Source organism: Clarias gariepinus, chromosome 13, assembly GCF_024256425.1.
Source record: "Clarias gariepinus isolate MV-2021 ecotype Netherlands chromosome 13, CGAR_prim_01v2, whole genome shotgun sequence".
Taxonomy (NCBI): Eukaryota; Metazoa; Chordata; class Actinopteri; order Siluriformes; family Clariidae; genus Clarias; species Clarias gariepinus.
In genome coordinates, this window is record NC_071112.1 from 20,221,132 (window position 1) to 20,248,788 (window position 27,657).

Sequence of the window (27,657 nt, forward strand, 5' to 3'; positions counted from 1 at the left end):
ATCAGTGTCAGCCTCGGCGTTCTATTGTGCGTATGTGTGTGTGAGTGTGTGTGTGCTGCAGCGCTGCAGGGTGTGGTGGATGGATGATGGAGGTGGGAAGCTGGATGCCGCTCTCTCTGTACCGAATGCCATTACTGGAGCCTTAAACCCTTCTTCTTCTTCTTCTTCTTTTTTTTTGCCAGGATCAGTTTGTTAACTAAATCTTTTCTAAGTGATCGCTATATGTATATATGGATAAAGCTTTCCTTCTGAGATACAATGCTTTCTGGACTAGGTGGGAAGTTGGGCGTTTTTCTTGTGGGCGATCATTCCCGGTCATTAGCTTTCCCAAGATATCGGTTAATTAGAAGAGGATTGTGCACGTAGCGACAGCATCTGTTATCGCAGACATGTCTAAAAGGAACAGTGTGGTGATGCTGCGGCCGCGGTCCATGTCGCTGGGGAAGAAAGCGGAGACGGTGAGGGTGGTGGTTCGGTGCCGCCCTTTAAACAAGAAAGAGGAGGCGATGAGTCATGAGAGGATTGTTGAAGTGGATGTGAAACTGGGCCAGGTAAGCGTCCGGAACCCGAAAGCGGCCGGGACCCTGAACAAGACGTTCACTTTCGATGCTGTCTATGATATGTTTTCAAAGCAAAACGACCTGTACGATTACTCGTGCAAACCTCTAATTGACTCCGTGTTACTCGGGTTCAACGGAACTATATTTGCATTCGGGCAAACTGGCACCGGGAAGACATACACCATGCAAGGTCTGCCCATGGATCCAGAGAAACGTGGAGTCATACCAAATTCTCTTCACCATATCTTCACCCATATATCCAGATCCCAGAACCAGAAGTACTTAGTGAGAGTGTCATACCTGGAGATATACCAAGATGAGATCCGGGACCTCCTTTGCAAGGACAATAATAAAAAAATGGAGCTCAAGGAGAATCCAGACTTGGGCGTTTATGTCAAAGACCTGTCATCTGTTGTGACAAAAAACATCAAAGAAATCGAACATGTGATGAATTTGGGCAATCAGTCCAGGTCTGTCGGATTTACCAAAATGAACGAGCACAGCTCACGTTCACATGCCATTTTTCTTATCACTATCGAATGCAGCGAGATGGGCATCGATGGCCAGGAGCACATTCGGGTTGGGAAGTTAAACATGGTGGACCTGGCCGGCAGTGAACGTCAAAGCAAGACAGGGGCCCAGGGCCAAAGATTCAAAGAGGCTGCCAAAATAAACTTGTCTCTCAGCGCTCTCGGAAACGTTATCTCGGCACTGGTGGACGGCAAGAATTCACACATCCCCTACAGGGATTCCAAACTCACACGCCTTTTACAGGACTCTTTAGGAGGCAACTCTAAAACAGTCATAGTGGCTACAATAGGACCCACGTCCTGTCACTATGAAGAAACTCTCGCCACCCTGAGGTTTGCGAACAGAGCAAAAAATATCAAAAACAAGCCAAAAATCAACGAAGATCCCAAAGACGCGTTGCTCCGCGAGTTCCAAGAAGAAATAGCCCGTCTGAAGGCGCAGCTAGAGGAACGAGGGATGCTCGCGAAAGAAAGGAGGAGACGGAGGAACAGCGTGAAAATGAAGAGAAGTATGAGCAGCGGAGAGGTGGAAACACCTAGGAACTGTGAGGTGGACATTGTGGAGATGGTGAAGGAGGAGAGAGCAGAGGAATACTGGTGGAAGGAGCAGATGGCCAAGAGCTCTGCCAGTGACAGCCCGGAGTTTAGGAGGAAATTAGGCATCTTGGAAGAAAAATCCCAGACTATGGAGGATTTACTGAAGGAACAGCAGATTATGGGAGTTATGATTGAAAAATACAAGGTTGGAGCCTGCTCACATTTACCACATTGTTTTTTTTTCCCCCATCAATAAATTACAGAATAAATTGGCCTCTTTTTACTGTGTTTTTCATTAGGCCTTGGAAAGCAAGCTTCTAGTTGGAGGCAAGAATATTATTGACCACACCAATGAGCAGCAGAAAATGATAGAGATAAAACGTCAGGAGATTGCAGAACAGGTAACATCCGCAAATATACACTAACTAGTTTCACCTCTAATTCAGCGTCTAATAATAGCACACAGCAGGTGTCTAATTCAATGTGTGCATTAGAGGGAGTATGTGTTTGTGATTTCTCACAGGACAGACAAGAGAGAGAGATGCAGCAGCTGATGTTTGATCAAGATGAGGAGACTGTGGAACTGAAAGAGACCTACTCAACTTTACAACAGGAGGTGGAGCTCAAAACCAAAAAGCTTAAGAAGGTGAAGCTTGCTTTCAACATCACAGGTCACTTGTCACATACAACTAAACTGATCTTTGTATCATGGATAAGGAGAAAAGTTAATTCTAAGATGGGCACAGTACTTGACACGTGCCATGTTTATTAATTTGTATGGAAGCTAATTAAATCTGACTTCATCTCTTTTTTTCATCTGTTCAAAATTCTCAGAAGATAAGGTTATTTTGGCAGCACGGTGGCATAGTGGTTAGCTCTGGTGCTTTGCGCTTCCAGGGTTCGGGGTCGATTCCCACCTTGGAATCTGTGTGTATGGAGTTTGCATGTTCTTCCTGTGCTTGGTGGGTTTCCATCGGGTACTTCGATTTCCTGGTTTCCTCCCAAACACGAATTGTGTTTTCAAATTATCTGTAGTGTGTGAATGTTGACCAGAGATGATACCACGTAAAAACATCGTAAAAATGGTAATTAATAAAATAGTAGTCACTATTAGCCTCCACAGTCCCTAGTTGAACTCCAGAGGTTTCTAGATAGATGGAATGTTATTTTATTTACAACATTACAGCAAATATATAACCCTTGAAAGTTTTTTGGATTGGCCCTCATTTTGTACATTTTAAACATTTTGTAGAACCCAACAAAAGCGTCTTTTCATTTCAGAGAGGTTTCCATAGAAGTAGTATTATATCAGATACAATGTCAATATTTAATTAAAATAGGTTAGAAAGTGTTAGATACTAAAAATTAGATTTCTTATATATTTTTAAATAATTTGATGCTGTTAAAAAAATAAAGATTTAATAACTCTAGATCTTGATCTTACACAGCTGTACAGCAAACTACAGGTTGTACGAGCTGAGATCAGCGACATCATCGACGAACATGTCACAACCAGACAGGAGCTGGAGCAGACACTAACTGAGCTGACCAGAGAGATGAAATTCAAGTACTTTCTCTGCAGTTTACATCACTAAAGAACGCACCCCACCAAAACATACTCATATGATAGCACAAACATGTTTACCCAAAATGAAAAACTATTTTTGTCTTACTCTTTTTATGTAATACTCTTGGCAGGAATCTCATCATTGACAATTTTATTCCTCCTGAGGAGAAAAACAAGATCATAAACCGCCTTCACTTTGACAGCGATGAAGACCAGTGGAAAGTCTTACCCCTTCTCCCCTCTGAAAAGTTAGTGTATTCTCAGTAATTTACATTATTTTCCTAATTTTATAATACATTAATTACTGATGAGTAAATGAACATTTCAGTATGAACCAATTTTAATCCTTCAGCAGTTCTTCTTGCATCAAACAAAGGCCAACGTCTGCAGTTGGATACAAGAGACCGATCAGCCAATATGCACAAGTTGCTGTGGCAACAGGATCTCCATCCAGATACAGGGTTGGTACACAGAAACCATACTGTTTTTTAGACTTTTAACCAATAGATTCTTTAAAAGGGATCCTTATAAACAATGTGAATAATAATCCAGTAACGCACTGATGCATTTGCTTGCACGACACAGGCAGAAAATGTCATGCTTCTGGAGCTAGATATGACATCACCAACTATGGTCCCATTGGACTTACAAGGGTCAGAGATGAGGACAAGAAATCCGTTTTGTGACTTTGCTCATCACAGAAGAACGACAACAGCGTCACGTGTCATGCGTGCCAGATCATGGTGAGTGCTCAGAGACGAAACCTTTTTGTGATAAAGAATGAATGAAAAAACATGATAACTCATAGTCATTAACTTAATAAAAGAATAATTTATGTTGACATAAGGTGGCACTACAACTTGAGGGTACCTAGGTCAGTCGTGAGCTCTGGTTATGGTGTGTGCATGTTCTCTTGTCTGGGCTTCCTTCCATCTCTGAAAAACATGCCGATAGGTGGACTGGCTACTCTAAACTCCTAATTAAGTGCCATAAATGGTGTATTTCTGGACTGAGTCTAGTGTTAGCTCAGCATAGGCCACAGGGCCACCATGAAAAAACACTCGCAGAAATGAATGAATAAATGTTAACCTGTTATTTTTTTGTTCTCTCCCAAGGTATCAAGGACCAAGTCTGCCCTCTTCTTCCTCAACCAGCTCAGTGGCCTCTGGGTCTCAGGTCCCACCTTCTGCCATGGGGGCATGTGCCAGTGTGCTTCTACCATGAAGTGTTTGCTAAGGCATACATGCAGAAAAAGCTTCACAAGATCTACTTTTAAAAACTGCTTTATTGCAAGATCATGCTGCCTTTTCTTGTTGCACAATAATTTTGTATCAGAGCTTTGAATCAACAAATTAAGCACAGTCTCGTCCTGTTCGTCTACATTTGCACTGTAGTATATAGTATAGTCCTGTAATGGTATACTTGAACACAATCAGTGGCAACAGTAAATTATGTTGCATGATAAACAATTAATTTGCAGTCTCATGATGTGTAGCAGTTAAATGACATAAAATAATCTAATGAATGATGAGGATTTAAAGTTTCTGCTCTTATTGATCAGTAGGATTCATCAGCAAATATTTTTTCAGTTAAGACGCTACCCAGCTGCATGGTGCCTCAGTGGTTAGCACTGTCGCCTTGCACCTCCAGGGTCCGGTTCGCTTCCCGCCATCGGTCTGTGTGCATGGAGTTCCCATGCTTGGTGGGTTTCCTCCGGGTACTCCGGTTTCCTCCCACGAGCTAACTGGCATTCCCAAATTCCCCATTGTGTGTGTGAATGAGTGAGTGAGTGTGCGTATATGTGTGCTTCACGATGGATTGGTACCCCGTCCAGGGTGTACCCCGCCTCGTGCCCTAAGTTTCCTGGGACAGACTCCAGGCCTCCCTTGACCTTGAACACAGGGTAAAGCGGTATAAACAATGAGTGAGTGAGTGAGTGAGTAAACCATTATCTCCCACTAGAGGACACAAGGATACATCACCCTATATTATTATTATTATTATTATTATTATTATTATTTACATTAATTTAATTCATTTGCAGCGTTGCAAAAATTTGCAAAAATTACAGTGAGTAATACACAATATTGTATTAAGGCTACATTTGGGATTAAACCTGATCTGAGCCGCCAGAGAAATCAGATCATGCTAAAAGAGTCTCATCATTGGGTACAGTGTTTTGCAAAAAAAAAAAAAAGAAGAAGAAGAAAGAAAAGAAAAAACACACTAAAAGAAAAAGCACATTAACCAGGCTAATTTCAACAGTCTAAACCTGATGTATCGTGCTTTAGCAGCTTCCCTGAACATGCACTGTACAGTAAGGTGACGTCACTCCCAGGGTCACATGACCTGCTAGTTACAGTAAGGACCCAATATGGCAGAAATGGTAGGACTCGCACTATAACTGGAGCAACATTTCCATCAGAACAGTAACGGTCTCGTACATTAGGTTGATTTCCAGGAGCCGACCGCAAACATGAGGGAAAGGCAAAAGAAGAAAAAGGGCAGGACATGGGCAGAGGCAGCAAAAACGGTAAATTTATCGCGTTTGTTTGTGCTTGTTTTCGTTAAGCGCTATTATTTCCCACCCGTTTCCCACAAACCCCGCCTCCTATACGGTAATTGGCTAGACATATCCCGAGTCTTGTGTTGTGATAGGCTGACAGATTATACTCTACGACAGTTCGCTTACTGGCACCCGAGTCGTCAAATACTTGTTGAGACTGCACAATACGTGTGGGGAAAATAATGTCTTGTACAACTGTGTTGATGAGTTCATGACCTGCTGGTGCAGGCGGAGTGTTTAGTTCGCGGGCTAGGGCCTGAACACAAACACTGATCTGTTTTCACTAATTACACTTGCGAATTCGTTCTTTTCAATCTGCAAATGCTTCTAGTTTGTAAACTTTTTACACATTGACTGTGGGTTCATATTACCTCCGGAGACGTATCAACGCGCGTGACGTTTGTGTCTTAGCTAGCTGTGCTAGGCTAAGCTAGTCAGAGACAGACACCAGGTCGACTTGATAGTTAAAATAGCACTTTAATGAAGATTCTGAAGTGAAAACGTCTGAACGTTTAGAGTGAGCGGTTTGTATTAGTGGTGAATCATGTCAGGTACTTTAGAGCGCGTTTTAATGCTTTGTTTTGAATTAGCATGTACAGGGCTAGCCAGCTAACTAGCTTCATGGCATGCTGTAGTAGTTAGTTAGTTGTAGGATAATGTGAATGTGTGTTACAGGTTCATCTTTGTGCAGCGGTGAAATGAGAATTGATCCTGGTGGGCAACTAATTAAAATCATTAATTAAAATTTAGTCAGCGAGCTGTCAAAGTCGGTTACTGCCCCCCCCACCACACACACACACACACACACACTATAAACTTGTATAACAATACCTGTTTGAAGAACATGATTTCACTTGTTTATTATGATCAAGTATTCCTATAATAATAATTAGCCTTGATGAAATATTGCCATATGAAATTTATTTTCTTTAGATCTGACCTCTGAACTAAAATAACTATGATTTTTGTATGAGCATGTTCATGCAATCATTTTCATATGCAACATTTAGATTGTTTATTTTATTTAAAAAATAATGTAATTTTTTGACATCTTATCATAGTTTATATCCAAAGATGTTAAAGCGATGATTAACATGTGTTTTACGATATTTATTTAGTTATAACATTTTGTGTTACATGTCAAACCCATGCAAAATAAATGTGCTAAAAAAATACCATTTATATGGCAATTTTTCATTAATGAGCTTGATAGTTGTCACGTCATTATAACCTCAATGACTGATGATTTTGTATCTCTTTTGAGAGAGCAAAAAAAAACTAATTTAAATTAAATATATATACAAATTTTGTTGCCATATGATATATATTGATGTACATGATAATATTATGAATATTATATGAATAAAATATACATCATACTATTTTATACTGTGTCTATATATACATACTTATTTAAAAACAGAAATTCTGTTTTTTGACACCGCTCATGTCGCACCGGTAGGAAGCATCATTATCAACTTTTATGCCATGTAAGGCCGCATCATCGACTTGTATGTCAAACTGAGCGTGCCACTGGCATTCCGCACGGAAAGCAACAGTGGGCAGCATCATCAGTTTTTTTTTTTAGGAAAAAAGTTGTGCCTTCAGGCAGGCAAATTTGAGGCAGAAGTAAGAGCCACCAAAATATTGACACAGTGGCAGAGAGTTGACCGCACACTTCAATTATATACCAATTTTTCATGAATGGTCTCATGCAAAGTAATTGTGACTAGGATTCATTATAATCTTTTCTTTGTGGCGTTTGCACAGTCGTGTAACAGGTGTTTTTTGACCGTATGTAATGGTAGGCAGTGCCATCAGTTTTTAGGAGAAAAATGCCACCTAATAAAACAATCTTATGGCCGTGTAACAGGTGTTTCTCACTGAATGTAACGGTAGACAGTGCATACGAAAGGGAGAAATATAGACTGACAAAACTTTCGAGCATTGTGAGAAGCGAGTTGACCGCACACTTTATTTGCAGGTAATCGCAGCCGAAAGACCAACAACAACAACAACAACAACATCAGGATCTAAAATATTTAGTCATAGTAAAAATAGAAATGTATGTTGAAATATAATAATTGATAAAGATTATGTAGGGGGCAATCCTTTGGGGTACGGTGCATTTTAGCACACAACACCAGAACAAAAATGTAATGTTTAATTCTAATAAATATATATATTTTTTTTTATTAAAAAAAATGATATTGTGATACTGTTTTATAGAATAGATTGAGTTTTGCTAAAAGGCACAGTTATTGTAGCCAACTCTTTTTTAGGGGCAATAAGCTAAAGCATGTTAAAAGACGTGTTAGAGTTTGCCAGAACACATCATGTAGTCATTTGAATATTAGTTAAATTGTTGTTTTTTAGTTCATCATTAATTTGCATATCCAAACGTGCTTTGTTTTTCTGTGAATGTAATATTATTAATTCTATCACAAACCCAGACAAAGAGAAGCAGTGGTAGTAAGTAGCAGGGAAACAGACCTGAAAAAACAGCTGTGTGTGCAGTAGCTCACTTTTATTACTTGTGAACATGGCAATTTATTACTTGTGAACAACAATTAACCCCCTTCTATGAGGTCACAAGGACACTGTTGCCATCTTTTAGGCCTTATGAAGTAAGAAGTACTGTACAGGGTTTTTGCATGTATTGTTCCAATTGTTGTACTTGCAGTTAGATATGGGATATGTTGAACAAGTTAAATGGAGATACAGTACAAAGGAAGGTGGTTACTTTTACTTTGAGACATTGGATTCAGATGGTCACAAGAGATACAGTACCAATTTGGATATTTTTTCTGCATTCTTGAACAATACTGGAGATTTAAAACATATAAAATACCACATATGAAATTATGTAATTAAGTAACAACTACAATCATTTGTTATTTTTAAAACAAAATAGACCATCTGAAATAGTTCTTGCAAGAACAGTATTGTCAAGTGCATTTGCAAAATTCATTAAGCACCAGGATGAAACTGGCTCTTGTCAAGACCCTCCCAGGAAAGCAAGACCAAAACTTACCTCTGCTGCAGAGGAGAAGTTCATTTAGAGTTACCAGCCTCAAAAAAATTATAGGTTTTAAATTACCAATTAACAGCACCTCAGATTAGAGCCGCTTTGAAGGCTTTACAGAGCATAAGTAGCAGACACATCTCAATATCAACTGTTCAAAGGAAATACTGCATATTGTGGATGCCTTTAGCATTGTTCTACAGTGTAGAAAGAAATAAAAACCAGGAAAGAGCATGTAATTAGAACCACTGTACTGTACGTGCAAATCTAAAAGTTGTCAGTAAACTTGTTCAATAAGAGTTTACTGCTTCGAAGTGTAGTACAGCTGTTGATCTTTTGCCACCCATCACATCTTTAGTGCATCAAAGACTTCGACCAAAAAATGTGGCCAAAAATATTCCATTATCATAGTGTTTCTTAGATCTACTTGCTCTGACCAAAACACCAACTTATATAACAGATCAATTACTACATACACACAGTCTTTACACAAATGACATACTGTAATATATATGGATTTACTACAGTAGTAGTAGTAATTGATAATTATAAGTCACAGCTCAAAAGTAATTAGCTTTTTACTTCTTGCAAATAAAGCGTAGAAATTAAAGAAACTTGTAAAGAAAGTTCATTCAGTAGACAATACAGTAGGGTACTACTACAAATGTGACCTAAGCCTATTTTTGTTTGCTATTATGGCACACAGTTTGCTCTTTTGAGACGTACAAGCTACGGTGATCGTGGTTTCAGCTTGATTTTTTTTTGACCGGTTAATGATAATAGTACAACTTTGCTAGCTGGTTTACGTATTGTGGCAGCCCACCTATATGTTTTTTTTTTTTTAATATTGTGTGTACTTTCGCATGCCTCTCTGCCCATAAACAACCTCTTTTATATGGTAACACTATAGCCTATAGCCCGTATTCAGACTGGTATGTATGTAAACAGCTCGTGTCCACTGGAACCCTTTTGTTTAACTGGAAATTACTAATGTGTTTCCTCTCATCGGTCTGTCTCCGGGTCTCTATATGACTTACATGTTAATTACCGGTGCTTTTGATGTACGGGATGTACGTGACACAGGGCACTTGGCCAAAAGATTAAATATGTTTGTTTTCCTGATATTAAACAGAGATCTTCATACACATCAAGCATTAATAATTCTTCTTCTTTTTATTATTATAAAACTTAACACACTTCCTAAATCCACCACAGAAAGTGCATTAAACAGCACTCATAGCAATATTTATCATTCTAATGTTGTCTGGAGCTCAGTAAACATAACTGAAAAATATAGAAATCTACAGAGCTCAAAAGTGTTTTAGTAATTGATCGAAAACATTTGAAAAACATTATTGTCTAGGCCTGGTTCATTGAGTACAGAGGTGACTCACAGTGACAGAGACATGCTGCATTTGACTAAAGGTCACTACTCTAATTTCTGACCTTTGATATACAGTATATGTGAATGTTTTCAGGAGATTCAACAAGTAGATGTCTGTGTGTTGATTGATCTAAAATAAATACTTTATATGCAGCTTAAATCATCTACAGGTGACTTTGTTTACTGCTAACACTGTGGGCAGCAAGGTCAATTTGATCTTATTTGCTGAGCTCAGAGTTGAGAGTCCATTCACTCAAACGAGGAATTCCCAGAATTCCCTTCATTTATTTTTCTGGTCAGATTTGAAAAGTAACGAGTTACAGCTTGTAATCAAATGCAACAATACTGGAGGTGAGAGCTAGACAGACTGAAGGATTAGACGCTGCTGCATTGTTGTCTTCGGTTAGAGATGAATTTAGGGGTAATTCCCCACTGGTGCGGGTCAGCAGGTAGTCAAAGGTCAGTATGGGTAAAGTCAAGTGAAAACATTAACCAAAGTAAAGAACAAAAAAGGCTAGCGCTTTAAAAACCTCTAAATTTAATTCATACATTAAATAGAAATATTAAAGCACAAAGGCTATTTTTAAGCTTTTAAATGAAATGTGTAATAAATAATGTGTGAGTGCAAAAGTTGTTTCATTTTGCATATTCTTATTGCTAAGTTAATGACTTATTTTTCAGCCTTTTTGTTGTCAAGAGAGTTTAGGACAAAAGAAAGCTTTTTCTCTTAAGATATTTTTTTAAAGAACGTACACTGGTACTCTTCACTATTCTGTGTAGAATTATAACCGGATCAATTCTAGATAAAACTACCGCCTTTTTAATTTTCACAAGGTAGTCTCTGTTCACCTTGTTCGAAGACAAAGGAAATGAATCACGCTTGGCTGGAGTCATGGTATTACTAATCTCACCGTCTCACTGTTACAGCTGGCGAGAAAGGCGTCTGCTCCACTGCCTGACCTCATCATCAAACCAGAACTGCAGTTTAGAGATGACTGCTTTAATCTAGTCACAGAAAAAAAACACAGACATTACTCATGCATTGTACGCAATAGACAGAGTAAAAGCAATCTGTTTGTATCTGGGTTTGCATCAAAAAAAATAAAAAAACAACTGTAATCCTATATCCTGGTGATTGATCACTCAGCAGCTATTTTAAAATATCTCGACTATAACAGGCATATGATACTTTAGTATTAAGGAGATGTTTAGGAGCTTAAAGCAATGAAATGAAGGACCAGAAACTGCTAGAGTAAGTTATATTCGTGAATTTATTGTTGAACTAGAGGTGGACAATCATAGGTTTGTTAGCTAGCCCGATGTGTTTGCTACTGCTTACCCAGTGCCATGTTGTACTCGCCTGTTGGCCCACTTACTTTGTTTTTTTATTTTTTATTTTTTATTCAAATGTATAAAAATCTAGATATGTATATTAATACAGGCTATGGAAAATAAGCAAGTATTCAAGTCTCTATGAGGGGACATGCAAGGTTGTGATTTTTTTTTCCCTTCCTTCTCGCAATTTATGACTAAAAACATCACAAGCATTTCATTTGGCCAGAGCAGAGTGAAATGGGCATTTTCACCATATCGAGTTTACAGAGTATTATCATGCTAAAAGCTTCTTAAGTGTAGTATACTGTGTACTTGTTTAAAATGACTGATTTGAATTCATCTATGTTTTTATTTTTTTTTTTTTTTTTATGAATTGAACTCCTGAACATGTGAGAAGGTGGGAAAGGGACAGAGCTTTCAGGCAGAATCAGTTAAAAAGCATTTATGCAAATCTAGGATAATTCATCAGTCAAAAATTACCCCAAAAGTGCTTTTTTTCCCCAGTATATAGACACATACATAAACACAAACGTATGTAGCTCTGGAAAGAAAAAAGAGAGACCGGTGTAAAAAGTTTCTTAAATCAGTATCTCTACAAGCATGGCTGGCGATCATTCCATTCCAGTGTCTGTGGAATACCAACACAAGCTACACCTCATTCTGCTTTATGAGATACTGATTACATGATCACCTGAATCCAATCGTATTTAATGAGGAAAAGTATAAAACCACTGCTGTGAGCAGATGTAATTGGAATATTAAAACTAACCATCGAGTTGAAAAGGAACGTTTTAAGTGAGGAAAGAACTGGTTCCATCCTGGCTTTCTGGCACAGGGATACAGTGAGCATCGGTTTGATTAAATCCTGCAATTCCAAAGAAAGCAATGCATAAGAACAAGGTTAAGCAGCAGACACTGGGGACAACAAAGCAAGCGACCGGCAGAGGACAAAAACAAATCTCTACTGACAGGGATGACCGCAAATTCATTCAAATGGTACTCAACAACCGTAGGATGACATCGAGTGACTTTCAAAAACAGTGGCAAACTGAAGCCAGGTGGCGTGCACTGCAAGGACGGTTCGAAACACGCTTCTAAAGGTGCGGCCAAAGTCATGCAAAGCCAAACAAAAGCCCATCATCAATGAGAAGCAAAGAAGAGCCAGGCTGAGGTTTGCAAAAATGACCACAGAAATTGAACCATAAAGAACCGGAGTAAGATCATCTTCTCTAATGAGTTACATTTTAAGCTTCGGCACACAGCTGGTCGTCTAGAGTCAGATGGAGATGTGAAGAGGCCTACAAGCCACAATGATTCACAGCATTTGTGAAATGATGCTACCTTCTGCTGTGACTCTGAGGATTGGTTTTTCAATCATATAATGTGTGTATAAAGTGTGTAATCATCCAATAATGCTTGATTACACACAGCCAGGTCAATCAAGATGGACATAGACGACCGAGAAGTGGATATGAAATTGTTTTCTTCACATTAATCAAGATCTGCCAACACTGTTTTTTATGTATAATTTTTTTCTCTAAATCAATTATCTAAATTACAATTTTTCTTTTTTTTTTTTTATTTGGGACAAATGTTATTAGTTTATAGAAAAATGCAAAACTGTTATACACACCTGTAAGATAAGTAAAAATCTGAAAAACTGATCGTTTTCCAGTCGTCTGTTATTTTTGACCACATGCAATCTGGAAATGCCAGGCAGACTTTTTTGAAAAGACACATTTTGAAAAGAAACTGGAGAAAGCCTACCAAGCACAGGGGAGGAACATTATGCAAACTCTATAGGTGATATTTGAACCCTAAGCCTTAAAAGTGCAGGGCAACAGTGCTAACCACTCAGCCATTACACCATGCAGTATAATATCATAACATTCCCTCATCAAACCTAAAAACATAAATTAAGGATGGTTAGCATAATTTTCACTCAACTAAGTGATTAAATGTGAGGTGTCGGCCTGTTGATTCATAACAGGATTGGTATTGTGCTGTATTCGTCAGTTTGGCCACTCTTTTCACATCCTATTCTCTGGAAATGTTGTGTAGCATTAGTTTAAACTAATTAAATGAAAAGTAATTAGTACAAATACTGAGGTCGCTCCACGTGTGGTGCAGAAGGTGGTGGTAATCCCCATGGAACAGAGTTGCTTTGCTACTTTTTTGCGAGGGTTCTCTTGCAGATGTCCATACGTACTGTAGTAGAGTTTTGTTGGTTAAGTAAAGTAAAAAAAAAAGTTGCTGATGGTTATTGTAGCAGAGAGGACTCAAGAAAGCAGTACGGATCCATGTACAAGAGGTTTAATTTCAGTGTTCCAAATCCAAATATCATTAACACTGGGCAGTTTGGAATCGTGTGCAGTATAAGTCTCGTGATACACAGTCAGAAAGGCCAAATTCACAGACATAGTCAGTAATCAACCCAGAACAAGGGGATATACAAGGTGGGGGAATGGGGGCATCCGGGGTTGGGGGAGTTAGGGGGGGTTCGGAGGGGCGGGGAAGTATGGGGCTCAAGAACTTACTAAGTAAGTAAAAGTTAGTGTAAAGTTTTATTTAAAACCTTTTAATATAATATAGTATAAACAGGAAATAAGTATGACCACCTGGAAAGTGTTTACAATTCAGGAGAGGGTTCCCTCTGGCGCCATGGTGGAGAAATGTCAATAGCAGATCACTATCAGTTAAACGTTTACTAACCCCAATAGCCCGCTGTAAATATTTAATCGTATCAGGGTTAGTGATATAACTTCATTGTGAATGGGTTGCATAATTTTGATCCATGCTATTCCTCTTTTTTTTTTCCCCTAGGTGCTTGAGAAATACCCAAACACACCGATGAGTCACAAAGAGATCCTGCAGGTGATTCAGCGAGAACGACTCAAGGAGATCAGGTGAAGTGATCATCTTCCAGTCTCGTATTAGATTTAATCCATTTGTATTATTTGTAGTTCAGATCGATTCAATGCGCACATGCACACACACACACACACACACACACACACACACACACACACACATACACACTTCTAATGAAGACATTTCTTTTTTTGTTACAATGATCCTTTTCTCTTCCAGAAGGTAAGATTATATGAGAGTTCATCCCCCCTTTCCCCCCTCACACTAACCTCCATATAGCAGGCGTTTGCATGCTATTAACATTCCCAAATTGACACAGCATGCAAAGGGTGTTGAAAAAAAAAACACTAAAGGCAGTTTCACTGGCTGTAGCTCTCACAGTAGTGCTTTGACATGACAGCGACTACAGGCAGAGTCACGATTATTTTGCTCTTGTGTTACGCTTGTTGGTTATTTCTCACCTGTCCCTCAATCCCAGCCTGCACTGCTCAGCCTTGAGCTTTTGTGCCAAGACTTCTCGGCAAATCGGTATGATTTGAAGAGAACATTATAACCGTCGAAGTTTACAGTTTACATTACAGTACAAAAGTCATAATAAAAAAAAAACCTTAGGAATCGAATCTATTAATAGACTAGCGGAACTTAATCTACGGCTTTTGTTCAGAACGTTTTTATTCTATACCTTTATGTGGTTATAATTTTTTTTTTCATTAAGTTGAACATGTTTAAGAAAACAACCGTACGGTTGTACAGTAAGTAAATTATTATTTGCATGTTAGTGCTTTCTTTTTCGTTGCTGTTTGTGTGTGCTTATTAAACCTGTAGCTGTAATCTGTACATTCTAATGCACTATGCTTATAATAAACTTTCTGTAGCACAATGTACTTGCACATATACTGTGTTACACTGGCTGACATGCTATCTTTTTGTATGCAGTGGGACTTCCCCTCTTGCCTGCCTCAACGCCATGCTCCACACCAACTCCCGGGGTGAGGAGGGGATTTTCTACAAAGTCCCTGGTCGTATGGGAGTCTATACACTGAAGGTAACTGTGCATAAACGGGAAACCAAAACCTAAGGGCAGTTTTAAGAAAGAAATGTAACATCCTTTACTATAACAAGCGATCCAAACAGGAAGATATGTTGCAACATAACGCTCTTAACCAGATCTTTCATAACCACTGGTGCAATGTTCATCTCTTGTTGTACGTGTGATTGAGCCATCACACCACCCCATCAGTTAGCTAGTGACAAAGCATGACTCAGATTGAAAACACAGCCATTGTTGTCTTGATTTTGTTCGCTCCGGATGATCATCAGTAATGAGTATTTATGCATAATATACTGTGATTAATCTAAAGAGAAGCATAATGACTCATCAAGACAAACTAGATTCTGACGTCTATGCATTCTGTATGCCCATTTACGTTGTTTGAGCAGAAAGACATAGCGGATGTGGTGAAGGAGCTATCAGAGGAGGCTTCTGAAGACAGCAGTGATAACTTATCCGACACGCGGAACGCAGAAAACAACACCAGTGGCAGCAGCAAAGAGGGCAGTAGAGGAAGGTGGAAGAGAAGAGGTACATCATTGTATTATCTTACGTATAATTCCTCATTATCGTGTTTGCAGTCACGCTCATGCAATTCAAGGCAAGTTAGTGCAAATGCTAGCCATGGTTATGTTGATCTGGCAGACGAACAGGTCTTATCCAACACCAAGGACAATATACTGGTATAAATTATAGAGACGATTCTATACGAGCTAGAGAAGCAATAGGAGAAAACCAACAATATGCAGGCCACTATGAAAATTATGGAGCTTTTTGCAGTGCACTGAAGATGTTTAGGTTTAAGAATATGATAATGAGACAGAATGATACTTTAATCTAGATCTTAAAACAAACATCCAACTGTTAACCAAATAATCTTAAATCAGTTAAAATGAAAACCCACTTAATATTTAGTTGCATATCTCTTTCCTAAAGTAACTGCATCAAGCTGTTGATCCACTGACATTACCAAACTGTTGCTTTCTTCTTTTTGTCCTTTGTTTTGGGGGTTTTCTTCCTTCAGTTTCTTCAGTTTGGTTAAATGACCTGACCAGTCTAAATCCTTTGATGAAGTCTGTTGTTCTGTTGAAAGTGTGTTTTGAGTCATTGTTTTGCTGCATGATGAAGTTCCTCCCAATTCGATTAGATGCCCCCTTTTTTTTTTTTCTAAATTGCCGGTTTCGCAGCTAGCAACATGAGTTACATCATCAATAAACATTAACGTGGCGTTTCCAGAAGCAGCCATGACACGTCCTCCACTGTTCTGGATTAAAAAGTTTATAAATTTTGTGTTGTGAGTCAATTCCTTCTTCACATTCTAAATAGTTGAATTGGCTATTCCCAATGCTTGTGCAGTGGATCTGATCGATTTCCTTTTTTTATCAGCTTTAAAATGGTTTGCATTTCTCCCATGGAACGCTCCTTAGTCTTCATGTTGGTTTAACCTTTTTTTAAAACAACGAATGCAGTCTTCTCAGGGCTCAAGCAAAGAGTAGACGTTCAGAGGTATCTAGCAGGTCAAATGTTCCAGTATTTTAGATAACTTAAAACATAGGATATAGGAAGTTTAAAGCATTAAAATATAAAGATCATCTTAGTCTCATCTTTGGATTTTAAACGCAGTTGTCTTAAGTTAAGCCTTTATTTGTCACATATACATTACAGCACAGTGAAATCCGCTTTGCATATCCCAGCAAGTATTGGTCTTGCTGTTCCATAACTTTTGGAGAGGACTATATACTAACGTTTGTATGTATGACAAATGCACCCATTTCTGTCCACCAATTTATAGCAACACACCTGAGTACTGCTTATGATGGGCTGATGTCTCCCACACTACCCCAAAGAGGTGCCTGTAATTGTTTTAAAATATTTAATATACCTTGCTCATCAGGAAGCTCTTTCCAAGTCTATGCTTTGCCTGATTGGACCCATCATGTTAACATAGACATCTTCTGTTGCTGCCTAACACAAAGTATGTAAGCAAAACAATTCCCGCTATCTGTTTTCACCCAAATGAGGATAGGTTCCCTGTTGAGTCTGGTTCCTCGTAAGGTTTCTTCCTACTGGCATCTCAGGGAGTTTTTCTTGTCGCCACAGCCCTCTGCTTGCTCATTTGGGACAATCTGAGCATCTTGATTTATACACATTTTCTCAAATCTCATATACATTTCCATAATTTTCTTTTGATTTTGTGGAGCTGCTTTGAGACATTGACAGTTGGTAAAAGCGATATATATAAATTAGATTGAATTGAATTAAATCATCTTTCAGGGTACAAGGAAGATGTAGGTGCATGTGTCATACTTTTTTTTGTCCTGCCTGTCTTCAAAAAAAAAAGTAAGCCCTGTCTTCTTCACCACAACACCTAAATTAGCACAATGTTCTTTTCTTGTAAAAAGAAAGAAAAAAGAAAAAAAAACTTGCTATGTCTTGTTTGTTTTACTTCCCCACAGGGTTTCTGGACTAATATATTCTTATGAGCGTCTTTTAAAGGCCATGATTATATATGTTTATGTAAATGAAATGCAGTGCAACTGGGATTTTTTACTCGCTTCTGTTGCAAAGTCAGCATTTTATGTTTAAAAATGTAACCCCCTGCTGATTGATTTCCACCGAAATAATTAAACAGTGTAAATGCAATGCTTTCGCAGTACCATCTGTGTTGTATTGTAGTCTGTCTCATACTGAATCTTCTACATAATTACAGTGTGTTGAGATCTCACATGATTCTGGTTCTGATGCAGTTAACCAAAGACTCTTAGCAATATGATGAGTTTAACATTACAAATGTCAATCAGACAAAAATGACCTTTAGACAAAGTATGTCTTACAGTATAAGACAATATTTATGATTATGTTAGTAACTCACTCAAACTGCTTGATCTTTAATGAGTTATGATTAGTATTTTGCAGGTTATAGTATATGTCAGAGCTTTTTACACAGTTTTTTTTTCCTGTATGTTCCCATTAGTCACATAGATCAACTCAGCTTTTAAACAGGAAATGTTTTTTTCTGCAAAAAAGAGACCACTTCCTCATCTTCATATACTTGAGAATCATAGAGTTATTGAGCTAACGGAGCTTTAACCTTGGAATATCCTACAAACATTAATATATACTACTAAACAATGCATCCTATAAAAGGTGGAGACAACTGCACAAAATATAGTAAGTGGAATATCTGTGTGTGCGCTTTTAAGCATATAGTTAGAAACTTTTGGTAAGGCGAGTGCTGCCTTAAAGAACAGGAAATAATACGAACAGAAACATAGCAATCGTGTTTTTCAGACAGTTCTTTTTAACGTTTTTTTTTTTCCCCCCTAAATTCCCTTAATATTGCCCCTTAGTTTTATGTTGTATTTTGTAATGGCTTGCTTAATGGTATCATTGCATAAAAAAAGAAGATTAAATAGATAATGTTTAAGTAGTTGTATGAGTTTCATTAAAAAAAATAAAGTACTTAATGCTTCTTAATCAGCATTTTATTTTCTGGCTCTTTTTCAAAACTCATGAGGCAGATGTTTAGATGAATTGTGCAATAGCTTTTTTTCCACAGATGGGTGCAAAACACAGATAAGAGCACAATGCACATTTTGAATAATTGTAATTATAGCTCAGCACTTTTACAAGATAATAATCTGTTACAAATTGGGTATTGTACATTTGAGTGGAAGTGACCTTAATTAACTGAGAGAGAGAGAGAGAGAGAGAGAGAGAGAGAATAAATGTGGGTATGTTTGTATGTACGCCTGCCGACTTGCAGAAGTTGAAAGCAGTATGCTTGTTCTTTTTTAGGGCCAGCAAATCTGCAGTCACAGCCATCTTCTCCACAGTCTCGCTGCTCTTCTCCTTCAGTCTCCAGCAGCAAGCTCATTTCTTCATCCCAAAAACACAGCAAAAAAGCGCTTAAACAGGTGCATATGACACAACTCATTTAATCTTTCCGTACACAGATTGTTTTTGTTATCTGTGTATGTAGTGTGTTGTATTAGCATACTGTACAGGCAAATACATTTAAGAATTAAAAGTTCATTAAACAAATGTAAATATATATTTGATGATGTAACATAAGCGATTTAGGAATGTAATGTAATTTTATAACTTCAGTGACCGGATGATATATATCTAGCTAACAAGATTGCGTTTTCAGGCTCTGAAACAGCAGCAGCAGAGGAATCAGCGTCGTCAATGTGGGATCCCCACAGCATCCAGCCCACGACTTCTACTTAAAACTATGGCTGATTCAGCATCCTCCAAGACTGGTATGCTTTCTAATTCATTGTACTTTACTTTTCTCAGGAAATGGAGTCAGCTTACAGATTACATTTGTAAAAATAGTTTATATCATATTATTCATCATTCATTAATTTATTGGCGAATATAATACTAATATAATTTAAACTATCAGCACTACTGAATTAATAATCAAAGTGGGAGGGTGTATATTTTTTGAAAACTGAACATAAACTTTTTGCAACAATTTTTTCCTTCTATTTAACATGTATGTGTTGTAAAATCACCATTAATAGTTTTCTTTACCGGAAAAATACCAATAAAAAAATCACTACAAGTCTAATACTACAGTACTACCAGGAGATTCATGTTCATGATGAGTGTATGTAAACCTCTGACATCAACTGTATATTATTAGTTAGATTAAGCATAGCAATTATGCATAGTGAATAAGCAGTATACTATACTGTTAGTACAACTAAAAGTAAAAATCGATGCTTCTTCCTGTTGTAGGCTGGGAACTAAAACAGTCAGAGCGTTGCCCTGCCAGTCCACAGAACTCCACCTCTAGCTCGTCTTCCTCTGTCAAAGCAGAAACGTGCCACAACACCAGTTCCCGGAAGATTTCTCAGCGTTCCAGTCGGCTCAATGCTCGTAAATGTTTTTATTTGTTTTTTATTTTATTTTTTGTTTTTGTCCATTTAGTTTTTTGCTAACAACTAAACAGACATTTCTCATCTTTTTTAGGCCAGTTAAGACGAACCAAGTGTGAGATTGATGTAGAGACGCCTGATTCCATCCTGGTCAACACTAATCTACGGGCCTTAATTAACAAACACACATTTTCCATGTTGCCCCCTGATTGTCAGCAGAAACTTCTTAAGCTGTTGCCAGAGATTGACCAGCAGGTATGTGAATATGATAATAAAAGTTATACAATTTCTATTGTTTATAGTGGAAATAACCAATGTTAAATATACAGTAAATTGCATAGTGTTACACTTATTGAAATGACAGATTAGTGTCATCCTGTATTCTAGTCATGCATGGATGGACTCCTGAGGGTAACTAGTTCTGCTTTGAACAATGAGTTTTTCACATCTGCGGCACAATCCTGGAAGGAGAGGTTAGCCGAAGGTATGTTACTTTACTGGTGCTGATACCTTACAAAGACCTTTTGTAAAATATGACCACAATGCATAGTGAAATCTGTTTCATGGTAATTCCTGCAGGTGAGTTCACCCCAGAGTTAAGACTAAGGATGCGGCAAGAGATTGAAAAAGAGAAGAAAGTGGAGCACTGGAAAGAGCACTTCTTTGAAAATTTCTACGGCGAGCAGTAAGTATGTCTGTTGTACCAAATGTTTATTTCTTCAACCAGATTAGAGATCATGTTGGACTAAAATGAGTGTAACATTTATATCAAGCCCATATTTATTCCAGATCCGGATTAAGCCTTGAGGAATCCAGAGAGCTGACAAAGACTGAAAGCACTTCTACGCCAGCTAAAGACTCACCCCGGCCTGGAAAAACAGAGTCTAGCACAGAAGCACAGAAGCCAAACCACACTGTTGAGATCACCCACAAGGAGCTGAGATCCAGGGAGGTGAAAACATTAGTGTCCATAAGTCATTCAGAACCAGAGTCCTTCCATACTGAACCAATCAGTGAAAGTCATTCAGCTTCCGATGAGGTGTCTTCAAATACAAAGACTGCCTCTTTGACACAAGAGGAATCCACACCTACGGTAAAGAAATTGGTGGAACCGCTAACTTCGAGGGTGGAAGAAAATGTACAAGAGAGCAAGACTAATAGCCCAACATCTGCCCAAGAATCTAGCTCTAAAGAAAATGATACCATAGAGAGTGAGTCTGTTAAGGTTGAGGGGGTTGTGTCACAAGCGTCTGAAGTTACCACTGAGTCATTAAAGCGGAAACTCTCCAGTGGACAAGAAGTAGAAGAAAAGAAACCTCGCGTGGCAGAGGGGTCACCCCCAACCCCAACAGAAGGCTCAACCTCACTGCGAACACAAGACTCACCTCCAGCCACAACTGCACAACAGAGAGTGCCACCTCTTAAAGTAGGCTTTACTTTTACCTCTTATTCACATTTCTGTTTTGTTGCATTTGATTTTTTTTTCAGCTGCTTAAGCTGTTTCTAAATATTTCTAGATCCCTGTGTCACGAATCCTGTCAGCCCCTGGAGCTTCAGGCCAAGTTTCTCCAAGGACTCCTCATCCTTTGACACCACCAAGTATCCGGCCAGGATGCACCGGTGCACGCACTTTAGCTGACATCAAAGCTAAAGCCAAACTAGCTCGGGAACAACGTGCTGCAGCGGCTGCAGCAGCAGGTGCACCACGTAGAGGATCCATTTCAGGACCTAGCTCATCCGGATGTACCTCCACACCTTCCCCAGTGCGGTCATTATCAGAAGAGTTTTCACCAGCAAGCACTAGAAGCCAATCTGTATCTCCAGTAAAGATTAGCTCAGTGTCTCCTGCTCTTGAGAGCACAGGAGTTCTCTCACATACCTCTCCTTCTTCAGGTGCAACTGTGCTAATGGACCATAGTTTTGTTCAAAGCTCTAGCACAAATCGATTTTTTTCTAAAGAAGACAGGTCCTTTATGGGTGCCCAAATGACTGAGCATGCATCAAATCCTCATTTAAACGAAAATTGTGTTCATTTCTCTGTTGGTGAAATGCAAATATCACCTACAAATATTCTGTCGTACGGCCAGAAAGCACAAGAAGCACCTTTGCCAGGGACTGCAGCAATCAAACCCAACTCCTCAATTCCTGCCAATAATCCACTTGTCGCTCAGCTCCTTCAAGGTAAAGAAATTCCCTTGGAGAAGATTCTTCCAAAAGCACATGCCAAGATAAATGTGCAGCCTGCGACTGCTGTAACACAAGATAAAGGGAACCTGGCTGGTAAGACATCAGAGACAGGCAAGGAAAAACCTGTAAATACAGATGACATTAGCAGATCTAGACTGCCTCATTACTCAGGCAGACCTGGGACCAGTGTGGACAAGCTGGACAAAAACACCCAGGAGCAGATTCTCCATGTTTTAAGGAACAGAAGTCAGCAGAGCCAAATCTCTCAGCCTTCCCAGTTTGAGCCCTGTCTACTCGGCTATCCAGAAAATTCTAACGACCAGCCAAGGTTCCAACTAGGTCTCATTGGACGAAAAAGGGTGTCTAAACCTGCCATGACCGGGCACTATCTCCTAAATATCTCCACATATGGGAGAGGGTCTGAGAGCAGCAAACGTCCCCATCTGGCCAATGTAAAGAGAGAAAAGGTGGAAGGAGAACAGAAAGGCGGAGCAGAACCTAAAGAAGGCCGTCATGCTTCTTTAAAAGGACATTCGAAACCTCCTGGTATTAAAGTTGAACAGCAAGGATTTCACATCACAAAACCAGATGATGCACCAGGATATCAGCACTGTCCTCAAGTAAAGGTAGAATCCCAGTCACTGAGTTGTTCGTCTAGTAAAGAAGCTGGCACTTCTACAAGAACCAAAGAAATCTCTCCAAGGTTACACCTCGACACCAGTAAACAGGGTATCTCAGGGCCACGTCTTTCGAGTGACTGTAAGCCACAAATAACTTCCTTCCAGTCACAGAGGTCACAGGATGGCCAAGAAACAATGACGGGTACTTTCTATGGTGGCACTATCAGCATGTCCATGCCTCACCCAATAAATCATAGCATCACTGACTCTGGGGCATCTCCTACGGTTACATGCAGTAATGAGAACACCAGCGAGGGGATGATGTCATTTTCCGTAACTGTCACTGCCATACCTGCGGGTCACCTTCTCGATCAGGGTAAAGGTGAGACCTCGCCCGAGCAGTCTTTCATAGAAGCTTCTGGAATGGAGGACGTCCAGTCAAAATGCTACTGTCGGCTAAAGGCCATGATCATGTGCAAGGGCTGTGGCGCTTTCTGTCATGATGACTGCATTGGACCCTCCAAACTGTGTGTTTCCTGCTTGGTGGTACGATAATGGTGATGAGGACCAAAGGTGATCTTAAAGGTCGACTCTAGAGTAAGTGCGAAGCTGTTCAAGCAAATGGTGAACTTCTCACCGTGGCAGTATGTCAATAGGAGTTTGGCTTTTATGCTGTTGATCTCTGGCTTTCCAGACAATTTGTATGTACATGTACATAATGTGTGCAATGTAAAGTAAAAACTTCCTCTCGGTTTATTTACTGAAAACTGAGCACCTTGTTCTAGATGCAAAACTTCTCGAATAGTGGCAATATATAAACAGTGGTCATGTTCTTATATATATATATATATATATATATATATAAGAACAAGTAAACTCCTATTTTTGTAAATCTGACTATCATGGCCATCCCTTTCTTTTTCTTCCTATTAAATCAATCAATTACTTCACTTATATTTTTAATACTGTGCAGTTGGATCACTAACAATAATATGTACTTTATTCAGCAAAGCAATTTTTGTTGAATAGTTTAAGCCTTAGTAACTTAAGCAAAAGATCCAGACAGCTAAAATACCAATTATATATTGAGAATTACTGTGAATATTAAAAAAAAAATTAATTACTTGCCTTATGCCTAGGCTAGAAGTGGTACCCTTATATATGAGTAGCATCAATGGTAAATATAAGCATGAAGTTATTTATGGAGCAGAAGGGACTAAATACCACGGGCTAGCACTAATCTTTAATCACTTTTTTTTTTATATATCATGGAATATAAGGACTGGATTATTTTGGTAACTGAAAGTGGCAATAATTTGTACATTTGTTATATTTATTAAAATAATAATCAAAATCATCTAAATTTAAGAGAGAATCAAATTCCCTTATACCTAGCTTATTTTTAGGGTTGCACTTTTGTATAAAAACTAAAATGGTAACTTGAATGGACTGCTCGCTGTGTAGTATGTTGTGAGTAAGTCGATTAGGATGGGAGCTAAAGCACTTCTCAATTAAATAATCTAATGTTCCCTCTCAGGAGCAAACCCAGGTCTTTGTCATGTCATGTTGTTCACTAGTGAGGAGTCTGAACTGATAACAAGGTTCTAAGACTGTAGATATTCTTTTAAAAGGAATCAGTTTTTTTTTGTTTTTTAAACATAATGTTGATTAATATAATCCAATGTGCATAAGAAATTGTTTTGTTTATGTAAATATATGCTTTTCTGAGGTTTCATTCTCACTACTTTTTATTGCCTTTTATCTGTGGCATATGGAGCCCCTAAAGGGACATGAAAGAAAAAGAAATACATAGAAGAAAACAAATTGTGCTTAAAAATGTTTAAGGGAAAAAAACAAATTGTTCTTTTATTCAGAGATTGCAAAACCCTGAGTGACATATGGCATATAATTGCGGATCCTTAAAACAGCGCTTACAAACATGATTTAAGCCCTGCCTTTATTCATTCTTCATTCATAATAGACGAGACCGAAGGCAGGATTTCGTAACCACTCACAAGCAGTTTTGCAATCGTTCTTTGTTTATCATTTATATAATCAGCATTATTATCTATAAAATCATGTAATTATGCATAAATTTGACACTCAGATTTACTAACTAACAAATATTGTGCCAAATTGGGCTAAAAACAAGATGTTTAAAGAGCTGGCTCTGTAGGTTTCTAATAGATCATTGGCTTGAAGAATTTGGTCTTGTCTATAATAATGCAGAAGGCGGGATTTCTTCATTTTACACAGAGGCTTGCTGATGGCCCCATCACACTTTAACTGCGACCATGAAGTTCCCACAACATCCCAAAAATATTTAAGCACAGCGGAAACAGGGTCAAAATGTAAAATATACATTTATGAAGTTCATACTAGTTCCTAGCCAAGTTCCTAACAGGTTCTCAATACGTCTCTCATGTGCCATCATTATTACGTCCTTATTGAGTTCTTCCAGCATCTTACTTGGACTATGTCCTCAGGCTTTTTTGAACATGTCCAAAAAACGCACACAGCAGCTCCACAATCTTCAATGCATTTAATGGAGACATCACTACATCCTTACCGTTTTCTACTGCGTTCCTGCCAAGTTGCACAAGTTCTTACTGCGTTTGTTAAATTTTTTTATGGATGTAGTGAGAGCATGATTCATGGTATGTTGGTTGGGGTGGGGGTTACAGTTTTGCAATCTTTTTTGTTTCAATTATTTTGTACTTGTCTAGCAATGACTCTTTTTACATTGACCTGAATATACTCTTACCATCTTGCCAAAAACTTAATTTATTTATTTTTTCTTCTATGTATTTTATTTCACCTGTTATGCCTCCTTTAATTTTTTTCCTCCAATGTCCCTTAAGGAGCTCAGTACCAATACAACCTACACTCAAAAAATGACATCTAACCAAATTACAGTACCTTAAGTATAGTCAACGCTCTTTTAGTTTTATTATTTCCTAATACAACATCATGATGAACCAAATATAAGATCATTATCCCTATTTCAAGCTTATTTTTACTCTTTTTAATTTGACTTCTAGCTTTGATTTATTATTTGGTTGGCAGAAAGTTTTGCTTCTTTCTAGAAATAAATGTCCAAATCCATCTGCCAATAAAACAGAACTTTTTAAAGTTATTACTTTTAATAATAATTAAATTTGACTATATTCAAAACACTATCACATGCAAACATGTCATTTTTTGCCGTGTATAATATGGAATGATCCTTATTCATAAACAGGTACCTTTTGAAATGTTTGTTTTGTATAATAAAGTTAACATGTACATAAAGTTGTGCATGTTACCCACCTTGTTATCGGTCACCTTTGTGAACCTTCTGCCTCGTACTTTAGACATATGGAAAAGATTTCTGTTGGTAATATACCAAAGTCCATTTGTGGTGATAAGATAATCATATAATGAGCAAATTTTATTTGTAATGTCTGCGTAGTTTTGAGAAGTAATATATTTTAATTAATATATTTTAATATAAAAAACAAAGATTTACAATCACTTTTAGATAAAGTTTAAATACACAGGGTATTTACGATGTATTCTTTATATTTGCTGTCCCATTTTGTAACTTTGACTCTATCCAGGGTGTACATAACACTTTCTACAAATTTTCTTTGTACCAGAATTCCCATGAATCTATTTTATTTTAATTAGTCTTACCTGGAATGCATTTATGTACTTCCTTAAATGATTTTTCCTAGAAACCACAATCATAACTGGAGGATGTTGCCCTTTCTTATTCTTCTTATACTTGTGCATATGTCTGAGCTCCACTGTGTCGTGTTTGCTTGTGGTGAATGCCTATTACTAGTTGTATGGAGTGTCTTTGGGTGTGAAGTGACTTTGATGGTGTGAGTTGGTAAATGTACATGATCTGGTTGTACTGATTTATGCAGCATGGAATACAATGTGTGTATTTACACACACACACACACACACACACACACACACACACACACACACACACACACACACACACACAAACAAAATAGAGACACAAAATAACTGTGCTAATTTCTTTTTCTTTCCTTTGATTTATCTTTTATTTTTAGTGTTGGGAAATAGTGTTTTGAATTTTTACACACTTTTATCTAAGGGAAATTTGAGATGCTGATATCAGTAGATTGTGATACTTTGGTATATCTTAAGAAACACCATGAATTTCTATCTTTTTTTTAATCTACAGTAGATCAGTACTAATAAAAACAATGTATTCATTTTAGCTAAAACAAAACACCTCTCTGTATCTGTTTTAGAAACACCTTTTTATTTGTACTGTACATCCACATTAAAAATGTCTATAATTGTCATAAAATGACTTATTAGACATAACAAATGGAATCATCTTTTTAGGGACATATTTTTCATGCAACCTGTGACGTCAAATGCAATCTTTTATCATAATTGTGGCAATCAAAAAAACCCAATGGTGTGTGCCTCCTTTTAATGAGTTAGTTTTTGGTTTAAATATTCTACAGTTTTTTTGTGTAAAATAAACATGAATGTAATATACATAACTG

The 27,657-nt window shown here is 38.0% G+C and overlaps 2 protein-coding genes across 4 annotated transcripts; both read left to right on the forward strand.

Moving 5' to 3' along the window:
• The first annotated feature begins 99 nt into the window (after positions 1–99).
• On the forward strand, positions 100–4,550 carry kif3cb (kinesin family member 3Cb). 2 transcript variants are annotated; one of them, XM_053509940.1, is made up of 8 exons: positions 100–1,832; positions 1,927–2,028; positions 2,151–2,273; positions 3,076–3,194; positions 3,326–3,442; positions 3,547–3,655; positions 3,780–3,937; positions 4,310–4,550. In XM_053509940.1, the coding sequence occupies exons 1-8, from the start codon at positions 390–392 to the stop codon at positions 4,416–4,418; spliced, it is 2,280 nt and encodes a 759-aa protein (XP_053365915.1). In that variant the 5' UTR covers positions 100–389; the 3' UTR covers positions 4,419–4,550. The 2 variants fall into 2 exon arrangements, with proteins under 2 accessions (XP_053365915.1, XP_053365916.1); XM_053509941.1 differs by having other exon boundaries at positions 3,550–3,655.
• A 989-nt stretch (positions 4,551–5,539) lies between these two features.
• Positions 5,540–27,126, forward strand: asxl2 (ASXL transcriptional regulator 2). 2 transcript variants are annotated; one of them, XM_053509687.1, is made up of 12 exons: positions 5,540–5,727; positions 14,328–14,410; positions 15,312–15,420; positions 15,816–15,957; positions 19,225–19,343; positions 19,580–19,691; positions 20,176–20,316; positions 20,410–20,570; positions 20,703–20,799; positions 20,895–21,000; positions 21,105–21,741; positions 21,833–27,126. In XM_053509687.1, the coding sequence occupies exons 1-12, from the start codon at positions 5,671–5,673 to the stop codon at positions 23,675–23,677; spliced, it is 3,609 nt and encodes a 1,202-aa protein (XP_053365662.1). In that variant the 5' UTR covers positions 5,540–5,670; the 3' UTR covers positions 23,678–27,126. The 2 variants fall into 2 exon arrangements, with proteins under 2 accessions (XP_053365662.1, XP_053365663.1); XM_053509688.1 differs by lacking the exons at positions 5,540–5,727; positions 14,328–14,410; positions 15,312–15,420; positions 15,816–15,957 and adding an exon at positions 18,443–18,597.
• Positions 27,127–27,657: the final 531 nt, after the last annotated feature.

Coding starts and splice junctions, on each gene's coding strand:
- kif3cb (XM_053509940.1), top strand. CDS start 390: ATGTCTAAAAGGAACAGTGTGGTGATGCTGCGGCCGCGGTCCATGTCG. Junction 3,656..3,779: donor GATCTCCATCCAGATACAGG/GTTGGTACACAG, acceptor TGCACGACACAG/GCAGAAAATGTCATGCTTCT. Junction 3,938..4,309: donor GTCATGCGTGCCAGATCATG/GTGAGTGCTCAG, acceptor TTCTCTCCCAAG/GTATCAAGGACCAAGTCTGC.
- asxl2 (XM_053509687.1), top strand. CDS start 5,671: ATGAGGGAAAGGCAAAAGAAGAAAAAGGGCAGGACATGGGCAGAGGCA. Junction 14,411..15,311: donor GAACGACTCAAGGAGATCAG/GTGAAGTGATCA, acceptor TTTTGTATGCAG/TGGGACTTCCCCTCTTGCCT. Junction 19,692..20,175: donor TTCAGCATCCTCCAAGACTG/GTATGCTTTCTA, acceptor TTCCTGTTGTAG/GCTGGGAACTAAAACAGTCA.